Raw genomic sequence first — 27,105 nt, forward strand, 5'->3', positions numbered from 1 at the left:
ATGGATGAGATAATCTATTGGCTGCAGCTGAGAATTACGTCGTCTCTGAAGCCGAAGTCGGAGGAAATCAAAGCGCTCCTCAGCCATTCTGAATATAGGTAATTAACGTCTTAGACCGTTGTCTTGTTAAGGATTAACAAGATTCCTTAACAGCTCGTAATTGTGTAACGTATATCATAAATAAGCTCTTACACCGAGAGAAGCGGGTTCACGTGTTTATTTAGTTTTTAAATCCACAGTGATTTTTAAAAAATGGTTGTGTAATTACAGAAGCAGCTAATTGAAGGTGTTGTGATGGAACGTTTGGGAAGCAGTGAATTATAGCCCTAACCAACATAAAAAAAACAGTTTAAGACTGTGAGAAAATGGCCAGTCAAATTAAATTCTTACAAAATGGGTAGAGTGCTGCCATCTTGAGACAGTGCTGTATGCTTCTGATACAGTCCATTTTACTTTAGGGAACAAATAATAGGTTTATTCCAGGCTGAAAAGAGAAGTAAGAAAACGCAACGTTTCAGCCGTGGAGCCTTCTCGGCTCCACGGCTGAAACGTTGCGTTTTCTTTCTTCTCTTTTTAGCAGGGAATAAACCTTTTTCTTGTTCCATTGCAGCCTACGCATGCTGACGCAGCTACCCACCTGAATCATTTTACGTTGTTGTGTTTGTCTTATTTTGTGATCTATGACAGGGCAAACATCTCCGAATTCTTGAAGAATGAAGATATCCACAGCTTGTTTGTGTTCAGCACATCTACAAAAGGGCCTCTTGCAGCAACTCCTACCCCACCTTCTGCTCTCCAGGGCAAATGCGTTGTCTTTGTGAAATCCAAAACTGCCACACAGCTAACCATTGAAAATATAGGTAAGTACTGAAATCGTGCACTCTGATGCTTTTAGTTTGAAGCCCGAGGCTGTCCAAAATCTTAATAAAAATGAAGGGTCATTGATAGAATGACACGCAGAGGTTCAGTCAAATCTCATTTAAGAACTGGCACGTCCGAAACATTCTGTATTGCTTTAATGCATTTTTGAATAGCATAATTAAATCACCGAGTCTGATTTAATTATGTAAATTATTTGTAAATCACCCATACAAATATTTAATCTCTCAGTTTATTCCATGACTAAAGTCAGCAGAAATAAAGAATAGATTTGTTTGGTCTATCAATTGTTTCCCAGGGACATAGATGTGGGCTCTCCCAACAATGAACAATCACTTTCTTCAGTAGTTATGAAAGAGCTTGTTTTTCTTCTCCTTAGCTGACAATGTAACTGTATTGGACACCAGCAAAAACCCCCTTAAACACCTGGATCTGTTGCTGCACCAGGTGTATATGCCTCTGCTGTGCAGGGGGGAGTCTTCAGTGGTCAGGTCTCTCAATCTGAACACAGCTGGGCTCCTGGGCGTGTCGCACAGATTCATGGGACAGCTTGAGATGATTAGAGGTCATATTAAGGTAAGCTCCATCTGTTAATCTGTGAATTTCCATGGTTAATTTTAGATACTGTATAAAAATTAAATGTTTCTGAAATACCATGAACAGGGTTTATGGGATGTTAGGCACCGCATTATTTTTTAAAACTTGCAGATCTTCTTAAATAAAGCATCCACAGAGGAATCCACTTTTTTACTTTCTAGCTGTAACTAGATAGACAATATCATTATAGACAGCTTCTCTTACCAGGCGTTATGCATTAGAGATCATATGTTAATGAAGCCTGCAAAAATAAAAAAGGCTTCTATTGTTTTTGTGTTTACTCTTAACTGATATTACTGCAGTTTACAGTATCTAGGAAACATAATTGGTTGTTTTAACATGTTGCTAAGAACCATTTTAAATTAATTTGACTACATCGTTTAACCTGCTGTTATTACCTTGTTTCTTTTATAGCAAGCACAGTCGTGCATTCAGTCAGTTAAACAGTAATATAGAAAACAAATGTTACCATACATTTAGTTGAACAGTATGAGCCTTCATTAGCGCTCACATAATTAAAAGGAAAGTCTGCTCATGGATGACCTTCCCTATGGCTGTGTGAATGTGAGACCTTGAGTCATCAGGAGGGATCTTGCACAGAGAGGGCAGAGGATGCATTAGCTGCATGTCAGTCAGAACATAGCTGGCTTTTCTTCTCCACATCCCCTGAGATATTATCTGACACCCTGCAGGGCTCTGTTGTACTTCCCATTCCTCCTATGAAAGTGATGACAAAGGCAAGAGTGTCCCCAGTCAGTCATGCTGCCTTCATTCACCTGCTCGAGTCTACTGTCATTGGATGGATCAAACAGGTTAAGGTAATGCTTTAGTATTGATTCTTGAAGTGGTACATTTTGTTAAGACCCCACTCTATTATTTTCATTCTTTATTGTTTGCTTTATTTGCATAAATTAGAAGTCATCAGATGTGAAAGTTGGTAGTCTTAAACATCTTATTTTTATATGTAACAAACTGACCTATTTCCATAGTCCAAAGTAGGTTTTTAATTTTTTGTGAATCAATTTTTTTACTCGTGTGGCAATAATCACGAGGGGCAGATATCTTTTGTGTTAGAGGGCATACCGTATAAAAGCCAAGCCCAAGCTTTCCATTGAGGTATGGATAAGGATTTATTAATGATCCATTATATCACAGTAGGTTCATAGCAGGGGAAAAAAAAAACAATAAACTAAAAGAATGAAAAGCAATAAACTCGGATTGCTCTAGAATTACTCTAGAATCAGGAGGCACAGGGTGTGGTGGTTAACATTGCTACCTGACAGGGCTGGGGTCCTGGGTTTAGTTTTGGAGCTGGGATACTCTCTGCTATCTGAGTTTGTATGTTTTCCCCATATTCATGTGGGTTTCATCCCAGCAGGGGTCCCGATTTGGGTTCCCCGTGACCCTAAATTGGATAAAGCTGTTAGAAAATGCCCCAAAATCAGGCAGGCGCAGAATGGAAAAAGGAGAAGCCCGTGTCTTAATCCAGTTGTGTTGTGACAGGAGGTGCTGAAGCACGATCCCACGGCTCTGCTTGCACATCAAGGTTCAGAAGCGAGTGTCTGTCAGGAGGAAGCACTGTGGGAGAGACACATACAGAACCTGCACTACCTCAATGTTCAGCTCGACTCCGATGCAGCCAGGGAAATCCTCACCACCCTGGAGCAAGCTAACAGCACATATGTCCCTGCGTTGAAAACGATGTGCAAAGACATTGATAAGGTCAGACCAGTTTGTTCCGACAACTTTATTTATCTGTTCGAATGTCAAACCTACTTTTTTATTACTGCCAGTTAAGTAAAATTGCATTTTTTAAGGATGCTGCATTTGTAGTGTATCAGTGTTTTTGAGTGAATAATTTCAGCTTAAAGTAGGGAATTATATCAGCTGTCTGTGCATTCGTCTTTTGAATATATTTCTGTACGTCTGTTTTTTCTTTGAAGAGCAGATTTGGCAAAGAGTATAATAGATAACTGTCGCCTTTACAGTCCTTTAAGTACTGTGACTTCTCTGTCTCTACATCTAGGCCCTTTCTCAAGCAGAAGAAAACATGCAGTTTCTTGGTTCATTGCTGCGCTGGTTTGAGCTCCTGAGGTCTGCTGATCCTTTACCGGAGATGATGAAATATATTCCTCCTCTGGTTCACACATTGCTCCTGGTGTGGACTCATTCAAGGTATTAAGAGCTTGCCAGTGTACTGCTGTTGTGTGTGCACAGTCAGTAAAGAAGATCAGTATACGGGCACTAAACCTTACATTTATGTCAATCAGCTTTTATTTCACAGGACTTCAGGGAAAAACCTTTTCAGACTGAGCACCATTTCAAAGCCCTTCACAAAGTCGTGCTGATGCGAGAAGTTCAATTGGTCAATGTCAGTGGAAAGTACAAAGTTAGCAAAACTGATTATTAAAACCTTTTTTTAAGAAATGCTTTTTGTACAATTTGAATATGGAAACTAAAATTGGATTGCAATTGTTTTGAAGATACTACCATCAGCCGAAGGTTTTTGTGAGCCTGCTGAATTCAGTGGCGACTGAAATCACGAACGTGGCAGTCAGAATCATTGGATATGATGTTCTGAAGGACCCATCAAGTGTAAGTAAAGCAGATGTTTAAAATTTAAACAAATAGGCAGTCATCCCTTATGGTCCTTTGTGTACATTTGAGTATTGAAATTGTATGAAGTAACACTTTTTTCATGTATGCAGTGCTTGAAGTTATGATGATTAGGCAGAGTCATTCAAATGTCGTAACTAAAACATACTATTTTCTTCAGTCTTTTCATCAGCTGAAAGGTGCCCTTAAAGCGTGTGCTACGTTTCGGGGTTGTTACCTAGATGTGAAAGCTAAGGCAGATGAAATCAATACCAAGAAGGCTGAAGAAACCCTGCACAAAATGTAAGGCTCTGTTGCAATATTTGTACTATGACTGATTTAGAAGGGGTGAATCCTATACCTTTAACGCAGATGTGGTTTGTGGTTTATCTCACACATTGAAACAGATTGTTTAATCCCTCCATCCTGGTGCTGTACAATAAGAAGGCAAGTTCATCCATTATGTAAGAAATTAAAAATAAAATGGCAGGGATGAAGATTATTTTCTAAGCAAACATGTCAGTTTTGTCTCAAACTATTCTAAAGAGTATAATCAATTTGCATGTCCACAAACATGCAGTAATTCAATTACTGTACATCCACCTGTTTATCCAACAGAAAATTCAAGTAAGATGACTTCCTCTGCTCCTGGAAAGATAGTTGTTACCTCAAACCTGAGCAATTTGACTCTGGTGATTTTATCAATATGGACCATGCACTTTTTGTAAAAGTACAATTGCGCCATCAGATTTAAATGTTAGTGATGATTTCTGATGAAGCTGAGTAACACCTGCTTCAGTATCTCTTTGTGTCTCTTACTGTTTCAATGCTGGGAGCTTTTAAAAAAAATAGGAAACTACCATTATATAAAACATTTCACTTATTTTGGCATCTGCATCCTGAATTAAATACATATTACTTTTCACATTATGCAGTCATTCAGCCCTTTTGGTGTGCTGATCAGATTAAAGGTCTGTGACCCAAAAAGACTAAAGACTGGCTTAATAAATTGAATTTATCAAGACAGTGAAGTGGTAGATTTTCTTGGAGAATATGGTGTGACCAGGACATGGGTCCCAATTTCTTCATTAACATGAAACAGGCCAAGGAAGCCGTCTGATTCCTTGTGGAGTGCCAAGCTCTATGGACCGCTGTCGGCCAAGTTCACAACGCGGGGATGGCAGTTCCCGGGCCAAGAGAGAGAGGAGGGATTCGAGGAATGGATCAGCAGTCCTTGGCCATCCCATGGTGCACCTTGCTTTCAGAGCATGAACTTATTCATGGAGAGGTCTCTATTTGTTTTCCAGTCATATACCTTTTTAACTTACAAGGCCTTAAGCAAAGGCTGTTACCCATTTTCATAGAGCATAGGAAACAACTTCATAGTGAACCATTTTAAGAAACGTATATCCTGTGTATTTACACCGTATAATGTAGCAATGTGGCAGTGGGAGGAGCCATGGTGAGTACTGGTATAAGTCGACGCCCCGTCTGAGGGGGCGGAGGTGCCGGTGTAAGGTTAGCGAGAACCGAAAGAAAACAAAAAGGAAAAAATACAAAAATTGCGTCTTTGTGGAGACGACCATGCCCCTTGTGTGTAGTGCCACAATAATTATACAGTAATTGTATTTATTCTCTCTTGTCTACTGTGTGACGGTACTGTATTTTATGTCTATAAGACCTAGCTCACCTCATTTTCTTTCTGAACCTTAGAATCCCATTCTAATATCATGATAGACATTTTTAGAATGTCATTTTCTTCTATGCCTAGATGTAATGATGTTTTGGAGCTTGTGGAGACAATTCATCATTTCCAGCTGCTGGAGACGGTGGCGGAGATTGGGGGAGCTGGGACGGCCAGTCTGGATGCAGTGGTGAAGGACATACAGGAGACCTACAGGAGAGCCATCACCAGCTTCACCAGCAAGAACATGCACATGCTCTCCACTTCCCAGGACCAAGCTTTCGAGAAGTCCTTCTTTGACTTCAGAATAACCATAAAGGTAAAAGCAGACTAACCCTCATAATCAGTTGTCTTTTTATGTTGTGATGTTTGCCCTTCAGGAGCATCTTCTTATCAAAACATTTTGTCTCATGCCTTAACTATTGCAAAGTTCAGTTAAATCCAGTAAAAATAATGGTTTAACATATGTGCTTTTATTTACATGGTGTTTAGGAGTTGGAGCATCAGATTGCTGGCGTTCTCAAGGTCTGCTTCCAGCAGTGTCCCAATATAAATTCTCAACTCAGACTGCTTGAGGTGTTTCAGGGGGTCATCAGCAGGGAGTGTGTCCAGGTAACAAACAGGATGCTAGCTGAGAGTCCTTGAAAACTCACCCTTGCTTTACAAATTAAGTAGTAAGATCTCCCAAAGCAGGGAGATTAGACTGTTGCTTAGACTTCAGGTCAACCTCAGATCAACCCAGTCACATTCCTTCGTATTTCTGGGAGTCTTTGTTTAAGCACTTGATTGTCGTGTCTCTTTTTAAAAACTCAGAACTTTGAAAGGGCATGATGAACGTACGACCTGTGACTTGTGAATCCAATTCACCTTGTAAGTGATCTCTAAAAAATGTCCATTGATCATTGAAATCCTCTAATTCCTGGTAGGGTGTGCAGCCACCCAGAGCCCATCTTGGCCTGCCATCAGCTTTGTGCCCTGTGCTTCCATTTCAGGATCGCTGAATTAAAAAAATGTAAAATCACTGTGGACAGAAATCTAAACTTTACTAGTATTTGTTGCAGCAGTTTGCACAGACATCAAAACCCCATTTTGGTCTGTAGCTGTAGGCTTCTAGGTGAGGTAACATAGTTGCTGCTGTATGTTATGATGTGTTTCCCCAGTAATTTATTAAACTTTCGCAGGAACAGCTGAAAGACCAAGCTGAGGGACTCCTATACATGCTTATTGAGGAGGTGAACCATGTCAAGACTTTATACCAGATGAAAGACCAGACCCCACACATGAGTGCTCACACCCCTCCCATTGTGAATAGGCTTCTGTGGGTGAAAGGCCTGCAGTCTAGAATCTCTGTAAGTACATCACAGACTTGAGCTCAATTTTGAGCTTCTATTTTGTTCATAAACTTTGTAAAACATCTAAATCAGATTAGGTTCATTTCATAGAAGTAATGAAGAGATGTCATGGTTAGCCATCAGCAGATGCAATATTTCTTTGGGATATGTTCTGTAAAATCTGTAAAACTGATAAAACCCTGAAAATGCATAGGAGAAATCACCCACTGTTAAAACTATTCCATTTCACCATCTTTTAGTATCGGGGGATTTGAACTTTTTATTGTTTTTGCTAAATGGAGAGTCTATATCCTGCGCTGTGTTGAATGACGTAATCTTTTTTTTCATTAAAAGCAGAATTGGTAGTGCTGAGCATAGAATTAGAACTAACTATAGAACATTTTGATTTCCTCATCAGGAACCAATGATGAAGTTAAAGGAAGTTTTCCCTCTTGCACTGAAAGGAGACATAGGCTGGAAACTGAGACATTTGTACACTGAAGTCATAGAGAAACTTGAGAGGTATCTACCTGTTGATATATATATATATTCTCTGTATGGGACAGTCCACTATAATAAAAAGCATTATTTTGTTTGCTCCATCTTCACAACAGGTGTGAAAGAGATGCAGTGGAGTCATGGCTGACAACTGCTGAAGCTAACCTTAGTAATGCCACAAAGATGCCATTATTGGTAATTACGATTTTATGTCAATGCAAGATGCATAAATATAAATTATTATAATATATTTAGGGAGGTTTTTGTTCTTATCCAAATTAACAAATTGTGACTCAAAGGAATGATTAAAATGCAGAATATCAGATTTTTCCTTAATGGTCTTGTGTCATCTGGGGGAATATGGTTTAGCCAGTTTACCTTACCTTAGCTGTGCAAGATTTGCAAGTTAAACTGTTGCGTGCTGTCTAATAACATGGACTCAGGTGGCTGTTCTTTGCATTCAGATTTGATGCAAATTAAATTCATTAAACAATTTTCTTGAAGGTTGTCTCCAGCCAGCATGGAGAACTGGAACACAACCTCAAGCCAATGGAGGTGAATCTGGACCCTGACTTTATTCGTCTTCTCAGTGAAGCCTCACTCCTCCGCAAGGCTCCGTTTAACATAAAAGTACGTCTCAGCCCTATTTTCAATGCTTTCTGTGTAACGCAGAATTCAGTTGCATGTCTGCAAAAAAGCTTTCCTTCTCTCTGCCCCTCTGTCTTTCATGTCATTTGTCTTTATACTCACATACAGTAACTCTTTCATTCCAATAGACACAGACGTTGAAAGAAAAGACGCTGCTCTTGTCAAAATTTAACTTTTGGAAATAGCGGAGCTCTAACCTGCTGACCGAAGGTCATATCTTGTTCATTTCTATTATCAATAGAATTAAAAATGTGCACTCTATAGATCATCAGTTTTATTAACATAATATTTTTTTGTTTGGCTGGGTAAGTAGCTGGAGAACTAAGTCATTTGCGGTGATGAACATTGAAAGCTAATGGAAAAATTTGTCCCTCTGGTCTGGTGCAAACTGTAGCTGTCGGAACCCGTAAGGACCATGCTGAGGAGCGTAGATGCACATGGACTCCGAACCCTGGCCACCAGGCTGGAGGCTGTGGTTTGTAAATACAATGAAATCTTGAGGACCATCAATGAGTTTGAAAGAAAACTGCTGGAAGGGAGCTTGGTGGCTGCAGAGGAGGTGAGAGCAATGAGTCTGAACATTCAAGTTGTGATGAAAAATATTAACTTTCTAAAACTTTTAAATCTTTTTTTGCCCTCCACTGGTTTTAGATTATTTGCATTATGTCTTCGGAACTCTGGAACAAAGAACGTCTTGCATGTTTATTTGTTTCAGCTGCTGAGGAGTGGGTTGAGCTCCTACACCTGGAGTACAGAAGAGACGGCTGACTTTGTAGAGCTCGCCACCTCCCTGGTGTGCTCACAGCTGTATAGCGCCTTCAGCGCAGTGAGAAATAACCGCAATGAAATCGGACGCCGGGCCAGCGCCTGGTCCAGTGGGTGCCTTGACGTCTTCTCCAACAGGGAGGCAAAGAGGATTTACTCTGTACAAGAGCTGCTGCAACAACAGGAGTGAGTCAGCCTTTGTATAGCGATTCTGCGGAACATTGGAGCTGTGTTCCTTCAGGCTCTAAAGATAATGTGCTGTTGCTTCCTATTTCTTTAAGTGAAATGGAAGAGCTATGAAAACAGATTGCCATAGTCATTGGATATTTAATACCACTATGGAGAGAGTATCTCTGCAGCCAGGTTGAGGATCACATTGATTTAGCTGGATGCTGGAAAGGGTTTTGCTGTGCTTTTTAGGATAGTAGGCAAGAGAAACGTTCAGTCATCCATCATCATGTTTGCAACCTACTTAACGGAAGGGAGCTGTACAGTCTTTCAAACCATTTCAAGCATTTTGGTTTTTTTTTCTAAATGTTTTATGTGTGTATTTTGCTTCTTTTTTGTCATCTCAAATGGTTTTGAGAAGACTCCTGGAACTCAGCCTTGGGAGACAGATTTTCAGCGATGGCCACAGGATCCAGTGTCTGGTCCAGGAGTCTCTGATTGTCTTGGGGATCAGTGAGGCCTCCCCTGCCTGGCAGGACTACATGGAGTACATCGACGTTCTCCTCCTCAAGGGCCTGAAACAGGTCGCCCTCAGTAGCCTGGCCTCCATGCTGAACACTGTGCTGGAGGAGAAGGTGAGAACCCTGCATAACTGAGAGTTCATTAATCATTATTTGACACAAAAATTTCATGAGCATGAAGCTTAACTTCCATCCTTTTTATATAATTTATGGTTGCATTTGTTGTAAAGTTCAGTAATTTAATAAAATGCATGGATCTTATTTTGAAGTGGGGGAAAAAATCATGCACTGAGCACCACCACGAACGGTGCAAAATAAACCAGAAGATCTTTAGTTAAGATTAATTTATATTGTGCTAACAAGGTTGCAGGTCAAAAGGAGAAATAGTTGAATTATTAAAGCTTTTTAAAATGTAGATCTTTATTTTTAAGAGATTCCATACTAAACTACTGTTGGTGTATTGAGAAGTCATTGCTTTGAACAAAAACATCCTGCCTTTTGTTTTTCTGTTTTCTAAAGTTTCTAAACATGAGCTGTGTCAGCATGTGTAGGCTGCAAAGGAACAAGTAAAGGTTTATTCCATCCTGAAAAGAGATGTTTCCAGCATGGAATACACCTTTACTTCTTTATTTTGTTTGGTTAATGCCACACTGTGTGCGAAGAACTTGAGCGACTTGATCGAACGGTAATTTAGTGTTCAGGAGAAACTTTCAGTTATCTCTGGTTTTCCTTCTTGACTTTAAGAAGCAGCAGAGGTGTGGAAATTGGAAAATTTTAGGACAGGACTAAAATATTTTTTTAAAAACTTTTTCTCTTAAAACCACAAGGAGGCACTCTTGCCTCATAGAAAAAATGTTTTTGCTGTGTAAGACTGAGAGCATTGGCTGGATATCAATTCAGATTTGTAGGACACGTACTGTGCATACCATTAAAATACTTTCAGCCATCTATAATAAATGCACGCGAAATGAGTGCCCAGTTCAAATATTTTCACATACTCTGCCATTGTGCCATTGTGTCAGGTCAACAGAGAAACACATTACTGTGTGTTTATGTTTCTAGTTTTTACAGCATGCTTTTTTAAATTAAGAAATATTTTTTACTGTCAAACGCCGAAACTGTCCAAACCCCAGCAACATGACCGGAGTTGTGCCTGAGTAAGAAATGTGGGGGGGGGGGAGGGGGTTTACTCTGGCAGTCCCTTCATCTTTTTCACGCAAAGATCATAACAGGAACTAATGAGCTCCATTAAAGATGTTATCGCAAACTTTATTTGCTGCGGAGCTCTGGCGTGGCAGCCTCAGCAGGTCCCATTAATCATTCCCCACAGGCTCCGGTGCTGGGCATCAGTGTGGAGCTGGTCGGGGGGGAGGTCGGCTTCTCCCCCCCTTTGGAGGAAAGCTCTGTGGAGAGGAGCCTGCTGGAGCACGCCCGCCACTGTGTCGACACCTTCCTGCTCAGAGCGTCCCTGCTCGTGACGCATTGCCAGCAAGCACAGGTAGGAGTAAAAAGTGACTGTGGGGAAATCAGTTCACACTGTCTTTCATAATCCTAAACAATAAGATAAGACAGGATCACTTTATTGGCCATATACAATTTCTTGTATTAGGAATTTGTCTTTTCACATACCCCAGCTTGCTCTCCATGAGACACACAGACAGGGAGAGAGAAGCTTGGGGTCAGAGCGCAGGGTCAGCCATTTATACAGCGCCCCTGGAGCAGTTGGGGTTAAGGGCCTTGCTCAGGGGCCCAACAGAGTAGGATTCCTCTGCTGGCTGCGGGATACGAATCGGCAACCTTCCAGCCACAGGCGCAGATCCTTAGCCACAGAGCCACCGCCCCATTTTTAATTTTTTTTAAGATAAAATACAATGGGAGATCTTAGGGTTTCCTGGTTCCTTTTTGCACGGTCTTATTGAGTAGTTTCTTTGAAACCGTTTGACAACTAATCTCCCGGTTTGTAATTTAGAATTGTAGGAGGTTTGACCAGGGTGGAGACATGCTGGTAACCATGACATCGTTGGCCAGAACAAGGGGTACCCCCTCCATATGTGTATTTACAAATGGGGATCCCTTCCATCAATATTTGTGCAAGGAGAGCCCTCTCTGGCGACTGCTTTCCCCCCCTTGTTTGCCACAGTGGTCACCACTGCCAGTAGATGCACTCCAGTAGACGTTACTTGAGTTAATGCCTAAAAGACGCCAGCAGAGGCCATTGCAGGCCCTGGCCTACTTGCTGTAGGTCTCTGTATACAGTACGTCTGGATCAGGTATATCAGCATGACGCAGGTCGGCCAGTTAAACAAACACTTACTGTGCTTGTGTATCAATGTTGTTTATTTCTTGAATACAGAAATGAGAGCCCTGGATAATGACAAGCATTGCCATTTTTCCATCTTGGTAAAGAATTTAGAAATGTTATAGGATAGCTACTGAGATGGATTGAATAAAGGGCAGTGAGATAAACCAGCACTGTATATGTTCTCTTCGTTGTTATTTAGCTATTAAAAAATGTGTGATCCTTTGCTGTTTCTTCTTACTTTAATCATTTATATAGGAAATTAATATTTTAATGTATTCACATTAGTTTAATTGCTAACTGCAAATTAATAGTAATCCTATTTGAGAAGTAAATATTGAGAGTCAATGAAAATTGAACTCAGGAAGTTAGAACATTTTTCCTTCAATAGTATGAATATAGCCGTAAGCCTTATAAAAGTCCTGTTTTTTGTACAGTTTATAGCTGCTTTATCTCACTGATTCTGTGGAACATGCCCCAGGCTATTGGAGAGAGATCACAAAACTGTTTTTGTGGAAAACTCTGGTTTAAGACTTCTGTAGCAGTTTTTTTTCTTGTTCTGTTGGAGGTTTCAAACAATAACAACAGCAGTAACAGTGATCAAGGAACTGAAACAGGGATTCATTTTGTACTTCACACGTAAAAAGAACCTGTTTGCTTCACGTTACAGGGAAGCTATCTTGATTATCTTGCTGCTGACAAAGAAGTTATTGAATTAACGGGGCTCATCTTGGAAAAAGTACAGGAGGGTACTGCTGGCTGCCAGGTAAGTCGTATATCATTAAAGTATTACGATCTTTCTTAGCAAACCATTGCTGAAGCTTTCTCTTCCTGATTTGTTCTTTCCTGTACTTCATCATTCTTTGTGTAGTACTGACCATTGGGGTTTACTATGGAAGGAAACTGCTGAAACATTAATGTAGCAGTTGGTGTTTGTTGTTTTTTTTGCACAGGAGGTACAGTACATTCAACTTCAAGCGTTCAGTGAGATAATGCCCTCTGACAAACTAAGTAGGTCCCTTTGGGTTTACTGAGCCAAATGGGTTTATATTTGTCAATTTTTTTTTTCAGAATTTTAAATCATTGAGGCTAGGCTTTGTCTCACCCACAAGTGCAGTGTCTCCAGGAGTGGGCTGGGATTGATCAGTCAGTCATTCAGTTCAACAGGCAATTCTCTCTTGGATATCAATACATGCTAACTTTGGCAATTTCCTGAATGCCTGCAGATATGCATTGGCGTTGGTGAAGGACGTGTCACTCCTCCTGTCGGCTCTGCTTCTCCTGTCAGGGATGTCCAGGTTTAGAAAGCATCAACAGATGAGTGGCGTAGAAGAGAATCAGAGGAGCATGTCTGCCCATCTTTGCTCTCCTTCTGTAGTACAGGAGTCATTGCTAAAATCTGAGATGTAGAAGAAGCTATAGGTAATGAGGCAATCCCACACGAACAATATAAAAAAGAAACCTTCTAGTTTCAACTTCTGGCTGAATGTTTGTCATTTTCCTCTTGCTTCCTCTTGCATTAACTCAAGCACTGCAAAGGGAATTTGTAGTGCCAGCTTCCCAAACATTCCCTTTTTCCCTAGACGACTCTGGAGGTTTTAAGTCCGTATGCATACCTTTGGAGGAAAGATGTGAACAAAGCGTTCCAGGACTTCCTGAGTGGCGTGGGCAGGGTGAAGTGTGACAGTCAGGGCTGGTTTGATGGGTCTGGCTACCTCATGGAATTAATGGATACCCTGAGTGACAGGTAATATTCTCAGGCTGGAAAAAATGAATGAGGACTTTTCTTTAGGTAAGATCGACAAGAAGAAATACACATTTCAAAATTTCATTTCTGAAAAACCGCTGAAAAGGGAATCATCACTTAATGGATGATAGCACACTCACATGTGCTACAAGATTCAAATTTATATTCTTACAGATTTTAATTTGATTTCATAAATATAAACCTAAAAAAATAATTGCAGTGTTACATGACATCTATAAAAACTGGTTTGTGATATTTAATCTGACAGTTTTAATAAGTATTGTTATTAGCTGCAAATGAGCAGAATCTGCACTACAAGATTATAAAACAGGCCTGTTTTTTAATACTGGCACCATTACAGTCATATTTATGATTCTGGAGTTGCGTAGTCTGTAAATGAAAGCCCTTTCCATTTTCTGTTCATGTGCAAAAAGTTAAGCTGAAAGGATCCCTAAATACTAATGTGGAAATGTTAGAGTGTTGCACCCAATAAATGCGTGGAGAACATCTGCCTGGTGAATCTTTGATTACTCTAATGGCCTTTCAATCATGTCTGGTTTAGATCTCCAAGCAGGCAGAGCACCACTTTGAGATCCCAGAGCACACTTTTGATTGAAGCTGAAAGGGCCTTTCTGATGCCCGAAGATGTGAAGCCCAATACAGACGTGCCGTCACTTGAGGATTTTGATGCTGAGATTTCTACATACCGGGTATGAACCTAATCAGCTGCAGGGAATGTTAGATCTCTAGACGTTTTCTGTTGGTGTGTATGCGATATCACATTATAGTGAAAAAATATTGGTCTGGGATCAGAATGTTTCTATCAGTGGGAACATAAGGCATAGTGTTTTGATTGCTTACAGTAAATTAAGCCCTTGTGACACTGAACGCTCAAAGCCTTAACTCTGCATTAAGGTATAAATAATTTGGTGCTTGAATGCATTAAAATGTGGTATTATTTCAAGATAAGGTTGCCACTTTTTAAAGTGAACTCTAATATTGTAATAGAGTTAGACAAGCTGTTGAGAAATGATTCCCAGACTGTGCTGTATCCTGGAAGCGATCTTTTAATTATTTCAACAACTTCTCGTATAGCTGAAAAAAGTCAAAAAATACCTAGTGGATTTTGCCCTTTTATTGTTTTTTTTTGTCTTACTAGGTGTTAACTCAGGATAACAAGATATTATTTTACTTATGGTAAACAATACATACAACATTTATAACTTTGTCTTGTATCACATTTCAAATGCTGCTTCAAATTTAATTGGGTTGGATACTACAAACCTCTTTCAAATTCAGTGTGAATTTATTGTTTTCAGATGGACAGGGATGACATATTGCGTCTACAAAGTTCAGTTCATGTTGGCTGGATTAAAGTGGATTTTCAACCAATAAAACAGGTTTTAGCGGCCTGTGCATTCAAGTGGATGTGGACCTTTGCAAAATATCTGATCGACAAGGTAAAATAAAAAACACATTTCCATTGCTGGAGGGTGAAAAAAGTGCTGAAGAATTTTTAGCACTTTAATAACCATCATTTTCACACACAAGATAAAATCATACTAGCTATATGAATTGAATCCATTTTAAGGAGAATGGAGAATAGCTGCATTTTATTTATAATAATAACCTGGTATGATTATAGTGAAATACCTATGTATGTTTTGCTTGAAATATCTTTTCATTGCTTATATATATAAAAGGCAATGTGATTATTGTCCGCAGAATATTTATTCATTTCTGATATCTTTGACATTAAATGTCACTATATCTCCATTCTGCACAGCTTTTAAAAACGTTTAAATTTTCTAGCATTTCTTCAAATAAGCTTCATACTTTAATACTGAAAATCCAAAATGTTTTATATGTTTGGAATTTTTTTTGTGCATTTTTCTGACAAACTCTGCAGGACATTTGTAAAATGAAAGACATGAACATTATGTACTCTAATCAGCTTTATATATTTTGGGATAGGGATCTACATTTGCTAAAAGCTTGTTTCATCTTCTACAGATGACGGACACATTGGAGAATCTGGATATATTTTTAAAAAGAACAGAACCTCAGTTAGAAGGAATCACAGGGGAAGAGAAAGATACAGAGTTTTTTATGAAAATGATGCGTCTCTTCAATGAGGTAAATTAGATTACATTTGTCAGATTTTATTTCGCAACAAATGCGGTCAGAATCCGCTCAGCTAAAATGAAATGTGCAAGACATTTCAGTGCAGAATATCTGTTATAAACGGTTCTTTTCTGAGAGATGCATTTAACGTTTATATGCTGTAAGCATCTATGCATCTATACAGTATGTATTGATCTTGAATTTTTTTTTCTGCCTTTCTTAAAAGGTATCTGCAAGACAAATGGACATGGAAGGGCAGTTTATTGTTATGCAGAAAGCTGTTAAAGTTTTGGAGAAATATGAATTTAGGCTCCCAGCAGAAAGTGAAAAACTCTTAACTGGGATCCCAGGACGCTGGAACAACCTGAAAACCAGGGTCTCCCTGGCCAAACAGAGACTCAGCCCCAAGATCCAACAGGAGTCAGAAAGCATCACTAAGGTGACCACCATACCTACATTTCTTCCTTTATTGTGCGAGATGAGTCATGGCAAGCCCAATAAAAAGTAAAGGAAATGCATAATTAAAAATTCTCAGTGATCCTAGTGGCTGAACGTAGATGGCATACTGTATAAAGAAGACACAGGTTAAAAGAGAAACAACCATGTTTTCGGTGTGAAATGAACTTGGGCAATGCATCGCTGGGTGAAAATGTAAAGCTGAGTTTTTGGTTCTCTGCAGGACCTGGCCCAGTTTGGGGACAGACTTTACCAGCTGAAAGAGAGCATCGAGGAATCCGATGTGTATATGAGGGACTGTTCGGTGGAGACTGCTCACCATGTCCTCAAGAGGTTGAGCAAAGAGGTGAAAACCCTCCAGACAGAGGCCAAATACCTGAAGGAATTGCAAGGCCTCCTAGAAACCGTAGTAGTGGACTTCAGGATTCTGAATGAGTGAGCTCCTTCATGTAATAGCGCACCATATTCTTGTACAGGGAACTTTTCATTAATTCTGAAGAAGGTTGGAAATGCAACATACTTAAAGGCATACTTAAAAACCTGATTTTTTAAAAATCATTTCAGTTCTTGTAATATGTAATCTTGTAATATCAAGCACCAAAGGCTTTTCTTTTCAGGGTTTAGCACAAGATGTTTTTTTGAAACTCCACCTACATCCTGTAAATAATTGCTCATTCTGTCTAAATAATACTGTAAGTTGAGATCATGCCAACAGGATTAATTCAGGGAAAAAATGAACTGGTATTGGTGACAGGAAATGTACAAAGGCTGCTGACATGAATTTGCGGATTTTGGTTTTGGTGCGCGCTTAACTGCTCTGTTCAATTTTAGATGTCGCCGCACAGTGAGAAACCTTACTCTGATGTGGCAAGCTGTAGAAGTGATTCGCAAGCAGCAAAGCGAGTGGAAGACACAGCCCTGGCAAGATATTGACACTGTGCAGCTCGTTAGCAGCACCAGCCAGCAGCTAGAGCTAATTAAATCCCTGGCTCGGGAGGTACATGGCTGGGATGTCTACGCTGGGACCCTGGAGTCTGTTAATGTCATACAGGTAGAGCCTTCAACCTTTGGAGGGGCTGCTGTGAAATTTATGTGCATCATCTTCTATAAGATACTTATCAAGTATCGCAAACACTGCAATACTGGAAAACTGTCAAAATCTCTCTTTTAACCCTTAAATGCAGGTCAATCAGGAAATTAATTATGCAATTTGTACACCTTCTCTTTGCTATATGTCTTATCCTTTTGTGCCAGTGTTTTGCACTTGGGTACTAATGACGTTAACAGAAGGGATGTCACATGTGGTATTCTTTTTGGGTAACACAGGACCAATAACCGTTTCAGTAACTAATTACTATTAAAACTTCATTTCAGACTGAAGTAAGGCTTGGGGAATTGATTTTGTGGCACATGTAGTTTTTACGATTTGAATGCATTTTTCATGATCCAGTTTAGCAAAAAAGAGTGCTGCCATTAATCATTTTAAAGATCTTCTAAACTTTTAATTGAAACCCCTAAGTTGCAGAAAGCATTAGATGTAAACAGAGAGGGAATTAATTGGCAGTGCATCAGAAGCATATTTACATTTTGTTCTTTTAAAGACGTGATTAATTACAACAGTTGAAGAAATCTGAGGAGAGATACAGCACTATGAGTTTCCCTAGATTTCTGTGCTCTGAGGGGGGTGGTGTATGGGCTTGCCTATGAAACCACAAACAAAAAATAAATGAGGTAAAAGTGTACAATGTAAACTGCTTCGGTACAAATACTATCTTTTGTGCAGGAAGTTATTACCAGGGAGTGAGGAAAATTTTGATACCCCTTTTCTCTGTAATGACATAAACATTTTTAAGTTATAATCTAACTTTTAATGTCCTTAACCCACAAAGACTGGATTGAAGGAAAACTGAATTTCATGAACTGATGGGGTTCCAGATTATTGAACTGGGCATGTTTGAGATACAGGTGCAGCACAGGTCTGTGTCAGTGATTCACAGCCCTTGTGTCCTCGGTTTGAATCTGGGCTGGGAGGCCTTCTGTGGGCAGCTGGCATGATCTTCCTGCATTCACGTGGGGCTCCAGTTTCTCCGCACTGCGCGACGCCACGTGGACTGCGCAAATGGGCATCTCTAAATTGCCCACCCTGAGATGGACAGGCGTTCCTGCCAGGATGTATCTCCTGTGCCCGCCAGGATCGGCTTCGGCTCACAGCAGGCCTCTGTGGGATAAAATGGCTCTGGATAGGGGCTAACTGAAGGCTGGGTCTTTAGAAACATGTTTTCTAGCACGGGCAAGCGCTACTGAAGATGGGTTGTTTTTATCCCTCCTTTCCCCTCTTTCCTATATTTAGTTAACATTACCCCTGATTGAAGACCTCCTCAATCCAGCCATGAGGACTCGGCACTGGAAGCAGCTGGTAAGGGTGACAGGGGGACAGCTTCTCATCTCCCCTCAGAGCCTGAGAGGAATGACCCTCGGAGACCTGCTGGCACTGGGGCTGCAGAGTGAGTCTTCACCTCTTTCGCCGGATTACTTTTGCACTGTTTTTGTCCTGTTTGTATACTTTTCTCTGTTTGTGTATTTGCACGGTTTGTGACAATTTTGCACTGTCACCATACTGTTGTTTACACTGTTATTGTATTTCTGTCTATTGTCCTGTCTGCTGTTCTATTTATATACTGTACCTGAGAGACTAATGAGAAACACTTTTCACTATACTATGCACCCGTGTAAGTATAATGACAAATAAAGTTGAATAATAATAGAATAATAATAGCTGGTATCTTAAGAAATGCGTGTTCATTGACAGGTGCAGCCAGTGCTCCACTGTTTTACAGAAAAGTACTTACAGTCATAGATGGAATGCTTGTGAAACTATTTAAGAACTTAATGTTGCAAAGTATAGTAGTCAATAAATGATTCATATTTGTTCCAATGGAAACTGGCAATAGGTTGTTACTCTTCCTTCAGAATAGGATTTTGTTTACTGTTGCAGCTGTGTTCTTGAGCCAGGTGCTGTACTCTATCCCAGTTTGCTCCTGGTCACTCAGGCAGGATATATAGTATCAATTGCTGGGGATAGGTACAGTATGTTAATTGTTCTTTCACATTTCTTTTTTAACCAGAGCATGCAGATAACGTGAAGGCTATAGTGGAACGGGCATGCAACGATATTGCCATCGAAACTGGTTTGAAGAACTGTGAAGAAGTGTGGCTTAGCAGAATATTTGACCTCCAGCCACACAACAGGGCGATGTCAGCCACAAGGCAGGGTGAAGTGAGTTATATCGCAATTAATCTGTTTTAAAACCAAATATGTTCGTTCTATTAAAAATTTCTTCAGTCTGCCTTGGTGTGTTTTATTAAACTGTTGGGTATTGTAGGTGGTGTGGGAATATCTTAACCAGTTTACCAGCATCCAGACTGATCTGGTCAGATTAAAGAAGCTAAACAAGGTTAGGTATAGCCAGTACAGTGATGGGAAAAGCCAGGTTGCTGCTCTAAGTGGTGTTAGACCAGTAGGTAGTAGTCTTCCATCCTGACATGAATTTCCAATGCCTCAGTATAATGACCAGGGACACTGTGCTGTAGGAGGTACCATCCATTTAAAAAGACTCTCAAGAGTATAGGTGGCACCCTATCTCCTGCCTAAATTTCTTTCTAGACTTCTGCAATCTGCCTTCACTACAACTCCCTTTCAGTACAATGGTGAAGCTTCTCCACCTGGTTTATTGTGTGGTGAGGCTACTGTTGTGTCTCTCCCAGGTGGACAGTTCACTTCAATGGTGAATGAAGTTGGTCCCTTTTTATGTATAAAGTTCTTTGGGAACCTTTGGGGATGAGAGCTCTATATATGCAAGGAATTACTATAATTTTATTATAAACAATTTTTTGGTTCAATTGCATTTTTATTGCCATTTGGCATTTCAAATACAGTATGTGATCCTGTATTCTGACCTCACATATTTAAGTCTAAAGTTTATTACTTTAATGTTCTTGTCCACCGAGGCTGGGGTATTCATGCTAGTGACCAACACAGAGGCCATCTTTGAGGAATTGGAACATCACCAGATGGCTTTAGACACCATGAAGGACAGCAGTGAAGCAGGAACATTCTTAGATGAAGTGACAAAATGGCAGAAGAAGCTCCAAATTATTGAATCTATTGTGCGCTTAATGCTTCAAGTTCAAGACAAGTGGGTCAATTTGGAAGAGGTACATTTTTATATGGAATTTATACTGTATGTGCATCTGCTCTATTTTTGTCAAATCCACAAACACATTTATGCATACACTGCTAAATATTTAATGGACACAGTGAAGAAATACACGAGAAATTGGGTATTAAACCAAGAGAGTTTGTGTTATTTTATGGTATCTTCCAAGGTAAACAAGCAGTTGAATCATTTAGTAGTTTCAGACCAGTTTCATCTAACAGAGGTCTGTCATTATTTCATTGTATTGCTATGTATCCTCATAAACAAGTTGTAAAAACATTTAATGTGTGCATAAAATCTATTAATGCTGCAAATTATAAATTATATGACCATGTTTTCCTTTTTGTTCCTATTGGAACTGGAAGAATGCCCAATACTGTATAGATCTTGAAAAACGTGGTCGCAGTGTTGGCCTGGAGTCTTGCAAGCTTCACATGTTCTTTCTAGTTAGCAACAGATTAAGACATAAAAATGACTTTTGTCCAAATATTTCAAGACCGTTGTGGAATGAAAACCAAGGGACCTTTGAACCCTTAAGGAGTGGAGTTACCCATCTCTGAGAAATCCATTTTCAGTATGTAATACTGATTTTTTTTAGATGGACTTCCGGTTTGTTCTTGCAGGTTTTTTCAACCAGTAGTGTCTGTGGAGATCTGCCCATGGAAGCTGCAGTCTTTGCTTCTGTTCAGCAGGACCTGTGCTCTCTAATGAAAGCAGCTGAAGAAAACCCAAATATTCTACAAATCTGTACAAGACAAGGTGAGAGTCCTCATGGGGAAACTTGAGAGGGACCACATTAGCGAATATTCTTTAGTCAGTGTAGATTTGTTTTCATGGGTTTAATTTTTCAGAACTGTAACTGAAGGTAGCAAACGTACTAGGAAAGTCATCGTATCCGTAGTTATTTTATCAATCCAAATAATCAAACTTTACATCCGATCCCACTTAACATTTAGTTTGCACATTCTCAATTTGTGTGTGGCCTTACTTTAAAAGTGCTCAATGCTTTAAAAACATTTGAACTGCTATGATGAAGTTTTTCTTTTCTGCTTTTTAGGCCTGCAGGGCATGCTTTGCGAAATGAAGGAGAAATTAGAAAAATGCCAGCATTCTCTTCTTGTCTATCTGGAGTCTCGACGGCATGCTTTTCCAAGATTATTCTTTTTGCCTTTACAAGATACACTCAAACTCATTTGCTGTGGTGAGGAGTGACACTTCTAAAAATTATTCTTATTATGCATTTAAGATAAAATAAAGACTGAATGAAATCTAATTTTTGAAGTGATTTGATGCATCACATTATACTTTACCTTTGCAGCCGAGCTACAAAAATAACTTGATCTTTTTTGCTGTAGAGAACGTCATTTCAAAATGACAATGTTTTTCAACTGATTTTCTTTATTTCAGCGACACATCATTTTCATGCAAATGTATTCTATTGAACATTTTTTTTTATAGCTTGCAATCCAGAAGTACAACATCACTATCTCTATAAAGTGTTTGAACACATGGAAAGTCTGATCTTTGTGGAAAATAATGAGATTCATGAAGCCAGGAGCCAAAGAATAGTTGCAGTGAAAAGCTTTGCTGGAGAACAACTGTATCTCACCGAGGTACGTTAAAGACTTCATTAATGTGCTGCGTCCTGTTCCTGTGATGTCTAAAAACTTTACTTTCTGCTCAATAGCAGTTTGATCAGGATAAATTGCTAGTAATTGTCAAACAGACCAAAAATGTCCTCTTATTGTCAACAAACTAACAGTGATGAGTGAGTTCAAGCATATGTGCAAATGGGGAATAAATCAAACACTGCAAATGCATTGTATTGACAATAAACAGGTACGGGAATTTAAATTTAAATCTCTTGACATGCTGAAGTGATTTTTATTTTCAAAAGCAGTTCCAGGACTCTTTATTGTTGAATTCAAAGGCATTAGTCATGAGAGAATGTGAAAGAGAGAATCACTGAAGCTGTAAAGAATATCAGGTCACTGCTCCATTTTTCTGGTTCATTTTCATATGTTTTTGTTATGGTTAGATTTTATTATAGATGGCCTTTAAAGTCCTTAAGGGGCGTTTGGTGCTGTGAGCATCCCAATTCATATCAGGGGCTCAGAAATGGAGAGCGTTTGGATTCAAGTGTTGTTTCAGTGAGTCAGTGTTAGTGTGTCTTTTGTCTTCTGCTGTGAAAATTACACACTTTTAGGCTGCTAATAAGCATAATGAAAGGACATAGTGTCAGTCACGTTAGCTCAGAATTGTGGGGAAGTAGGGGATGGGTGGGAAGAGCAGAGTTGATCATGAATTGGCAGCTCGCTGTTCTGAACAAAAAAAGCCTCCAAAGACTTGTGTGTTGACCTTGGGCTTGAATGTTTGTTGATGCCATTGTGTGAATGAAGCCCTTGGAATGCGGAGGTCTGGCCGAGCAGGGGCTGCAGCTCCTGCAGGGCAGGATCAGATCTGCCCTGCAGAGTCAGCTCCACGCGGCTCTGGGATACGGACAGCGCCCCCAGAGGGAGATCCACAGTGCCGGGGCGAGACGAGTGACTGTCAGCCGACCCCCATCCCAGCAGCAGCAGAACGAGGACAGGGACAGTACGTCAAAGCTTTTGTTCTCTGCTCGTCGCCCTCTTCTTTGCAGAAGGCATACTAAATTGGTCTTCTGCAGGATGGCTCGGAAGGGAAGGGTGTTCAAAATTATTGCATTTGCCTATGCAAAATTCAGGCTATGGTGCTAGAATGCTGTTGCTGAAGGTAAAAATGATTATACTGAACACAGAATAAAAAAAAAAGCTTTACATTTGTTTCGACAGATGGCTTACACTCTGTAATGATCTCCATATTAATAGCTTAATTACAACGCGGTACATAAAAACTTGTCATTAACATTGTGATTTAAAAAACCATTATCATTTTTAATAATCATCACCATCTTTAATACAATGTTCATAGCCTCTAGGCTTAAATTGTAGATTGATTTCCTCACTGAAAGATGCTCTTGTTTGATAGTCCTCGGTGAGTGACACTTAATTAGATAGCAAAGCATTTGCATAATTATTTATGAACAGCAATGATAGTATCTGCTCAGACAGATCTGTCCTTTATTTAACCTTTAGAATTGTTTACTTCCAGGTAGGAGTAGTGGCTCTCAGCGGACTGCAACTGAGAGAGGCAGAAATGGGTCAGGCAGGGCTCAGCAGTCTGGTGTGTCCAATGCTGAAAGGTGGCCACTGACCTGGATTCTGGACTCTTTTAGTCAGGTTGCTCGTATTGCCACACAAATTAATTTCACACGTTCCCTGGAGAGGGGTTTGACTGACTTGGCGAATGGCCAGCGAGAAGCCTTGCAGGTACTGCAGATCTGTTGTAGTCACTCAAAAACCGTCGGTTACCTTGGGTTGTATCACCCTTCTGTGCTTTTTTTAAACTGTTGTGTTTATGCTTTTCGCTCATGAACACTGTGAGATAACAAGCCTCCAGATTGCATATACCTTCTATTTTTAGAAATAATGCACATTTATTTTCTGTACCTCTATTGATTAACTTCGTGAACATTCTGTCTTTATACTATTGGCTCCCCTATAGAATTTGCTCATATTTAGGGCTTCTGCCTTTCTGTTTATGTAGCACCTGCCTCCTTCCCTTTTAGACATAGTTTTTACCTGTGTACTGACAAAGTGTAGTTAAAAGTGTTGAATTGAATTTTCAAATGACCTTTTTAAAATATATATTTCATCCAAATAGCTGTTTTTTTTTAAAAATCTTTTATAATTAATTCAAAATGTCTGATTGTTTCAAAGGAATATCACAGCGTATTGACAGAATCAGTAGAATGTGCAGCAAGAATGCTAAAGGACAGTCAGTTTGGATTAGTGGAAGATACCCAACATGTTTTAAACCAAGGTATGGGAGAAAAAAGGAAAATTGTATAATGTGACAAAGGCCATTTTATTCTGAATGTCCTCATAGGAAAGCAGCTAATATCTGTGAAGTAAATGTCAGTAACCTCTGCCAGTACCTTTTAGGAACCAAATACTTGAATTAGATGGCCGATATCATAGCCTAAGACGAAAATCTTTTTCTAAAAATAAAGTAATGGAAAATACATGTAATTTTGTTATACTGGTCAGCTAATATAGTATGTTTTGAAAGCTGATAAATATTTATATAAAAGTGTCTTCTGTGAGGTTTAGAAAATGTCATTGTTAATTTTGGTTCTGATTGGTTGTGCTAACTTCACCTCTGTATCTTCTAATTATTTTTTAGATGTGAAATCCCCTCATCCTAATAGCGAAGACCAGAGTGAAAATTTAGCCCTACGACTCGCACCATCATCTAAAAAGTCTGAAAATTCAAGTTGCATAGAAAAATTAAGCAGCCATATTCAGCTCTTGTCATACCAGGTGCCCTTTCTGTTTTTTTTTCTCTAGCAGCTTAAAATATTTTATGTGCATGTAGCCTTTTTTTTTTACCCAGTATAAATTTTACCACCCTATCTGACTTGTTATTTAAAGCACAATAGTGTTTGTCTCCTAGCTGTGTCTGGATGCTAAATGTGATTTTCTGAGGCAAACTTGCATAATTTAGTGTTTGAATTTATGGGTGCAGGCAATCGGCAAAACAGCCCGAGAGTGAGACTATGCGGTTTTCCAAAGTTTATGGACTGCTGTAAAAATGAACATAAATCTCTGGTTCCATTTGGAAAGAGCAACGAAAACATTTCATGAACACAAATCCCTTTTTTTTTCCAGTCTGTCAAAATGGCTTCTTACCAGTCAGCCAGCTATTAATTACGACATCCTCTAAGCATTTCAACACAGTGTTTCTCTACTTGATTTCGTTCTCCAGTGTGACATTCTCAGAAGAGTGATGGACCAAGTCAAGACAAGTGCCAGCAGTCATGAGCTAAAGCTGCTCAACCTGCCTTTTTTCTACCAGTATGATGAGAACCGCAGGGATATCATTGTCAAGGTAGATATGCACAAACCGAATTTGCTATGCTTTCAGCATTTTCTGTACTTTTCAAGTGACAATCTTCAGTGCATGTGTGCATAGGATGGTAATTCCTAAATGTTAGTGTTTTTTCTAGACTTATTCTTCTACCCTTTTCGTATTGAATGTAGCGCACTTAGTTTATCGTGGTGTATTAGAACAAAACTTTGTTCGGAGGACACTTCAGTGCATGCTGCAGTTTCAGCATATGTGAGCTGACGTAACTTTCACCCACCTCTACCATACCGAGTATAAAAATAAATGCTTTCCTTCCATATGGTCATCGCCCTTTGCCACCTGTGCTTCACCCTGAAGACAATTTTAGTTTCCGCTGTCTACCAAGGTCTAGCAGATTGCTGGAGAGCTCTCTGGCAGAGAAATCTGCCTGAAACATATTGGCTTTTAAAAAGCGTACAGTAAATATGCCAAGCCGGTTTTGCCTGTAGCAGCTAACAGCCCATGAATGTGGTAAGGGATTGTGCATTTATCAGCACTGCTAAAGATGTGCAAAAGAACTAGTTGCATATTCTCCAAGTTTTTTTTTTAAAGTAGCGTGGCTCCTCCATACGCAAATGTAAAAACACTTCATTGAAGTATGATCTATTTTATTGTGAATTCCTCGGCTCATATCCATGTCATAGGCTCTGCAAATCTTTGAGGGTGTCAGTGTTGATAAAGATACCTCTTTGGACTTGATCAGTAAGTAGGAGGAGAAAAAAAGCCCCCCTTTCCTTTATTTGTAAATTTGTCTTCCCCTCTTTCAGAAATGCATAATAAAACTTATAACTTTCATATTTCAAAGGATGATTTCTCACTTTGTGTTTTAGACTGGGCAGAATCAATTCACCTACGGTTATGAATACCAGGGCTCGGTGCAGAACAGTGTCATGACCCCTCTGTCTGAGAGAGCCATGTTCCACATGTTGGCTGCGCTGGCTGTTCGAACTGGAGGCTTTTGCACAGGTCCAGAGGTAATACAGCTTGGGAGCTTTTCCAGGTGTTCCTTGCAGCTCCATGTCTATTTTTTAAGTTTATTTAAAAAAAGGTATTGCATTAATTTAAGGCTTATGGAAGATTTGGAAGATTTAGTCCAGCTTTACTCTGCATATTTGTTAAGGGAAAAAAGCCTACTTCCTTGAGGATCAGCACAGACTTTCTTGGTCTTGTGCAAAAATAAAGGCACTTCAATTGGAGACGACAATTATTTATTTATTTAATCGTCTATTACAGAGAATTGGGAAGAAGACCACGATTAAAGAGCTGAGCCTGGTCTTGGGACGTGCGCTATATTTCATCTGCTGTTCAGAAGCCCTGGATCACAAAACCCTTTCTGACATGTGCAAGGGTGTAGCTGCGTCTGGCAAGTGTCTCTTAGCATGGCCATCTTTTCTTTTATAAAAACATTTCTCACTGGGAGTCAAAGATCATCCTGATTCACAAATCTTTCCTTCCAAGAACTTTGTTGACATTAGAAAATTACAATCAGAGTTGTGTATATTCTAATTAATATTTGATATTGAAAAGGTAGAATACGATTTTTACTGTCTCCCTTCCTTGCATTTAGGCTGTTTAGTGTGCTTTGAC

The 27,105-nt window shown here is 39.5% G+C and overlaps 1 protein-coding gene across 1 annotated transcript; it reads left to right on the forward strand.

Annotated features, from left to right (window-relative positions):
- Positions 1-27,094, forward strand: LOC148814235 (uncharacterized). The gene is made up of 31 exons (XM_088907219.1): positions 1-98; positions 688-860; positions 1,259-1,455; positions 2,169-2,294; positions 2,980-3,198; positions 3,503-3,651; positions 5,843-6,074; positions 6,937-7,104; positions 8,089-8,214; positions 8,627-8,791; positions 8,948-9,183; positions 9,587-9,800; positions 11,017-11,184; positions 12,656-12,751; positions 13,569-13,732; positions 14,295-14,442; positions 15,052-15,192; positions 15,746-15,868; positions 16,083-16,295; positions 16,536-16,747; positions 17,144-17,363; positions 18,663-18,816; positions 19,438-19,589; positions 20,321-20,527; positions 21,153-21,288; positions 21,988-22,142; positions 22,929-23,124; positions 23,662-23,879; positions 25,378-25,500; positions 26,349-26,492; positions 27,086-27,094. Exons 1-31 carry the CDS (start codon positions 1-3, stop codon positions 27,092-27,094), a joined length of 5,082 nt encoding a protein of 1,693 aa, XP_088763345.1.
- Positions 27,095-27,105: the final 11 nt, after the last annotated feature.

Source organism: Atractosteus spatula, chromosome 27 (genome assembly GCF_055471065.1).
Source record: "Atractosteus spatula isolate fAtrSpa1 chromosome 27, fAtrSpa1.hap1, whole genome shotgun sequence".
In the NCBI taxonomy this organism is placed as follows: Eukaryota; Metazoa; Chordata; class Actinopteri; order Semionotiformes; family Lepisosteidae; genus Atractosteus; species Atractosteus spatula.

Bases quoted from the DNA above. Each gene is read 5' to 3' on its own strand.
- LOC148814235 (XM_088907219.1), top strand. From the start codon at position 1: ATGGATGAGATAATCTATTGGCTGCAGCTGAGAATTACGTCGTCTCTG. The intron at 14,443-15,051 runs GTATGAACCTAA...TATTGTTTTCAG, and splicing joins CTGAGATTTCTACATACCGG to ATGGACAGGGATGACATATT. The intron at 18,817-19,437 runs GTGAGTCTTCAC...TTTTTTAACCAG, and splicing joins GCTGGCACTGGGGCTGCAGA to AGCATGCAGATAACGTGAAG.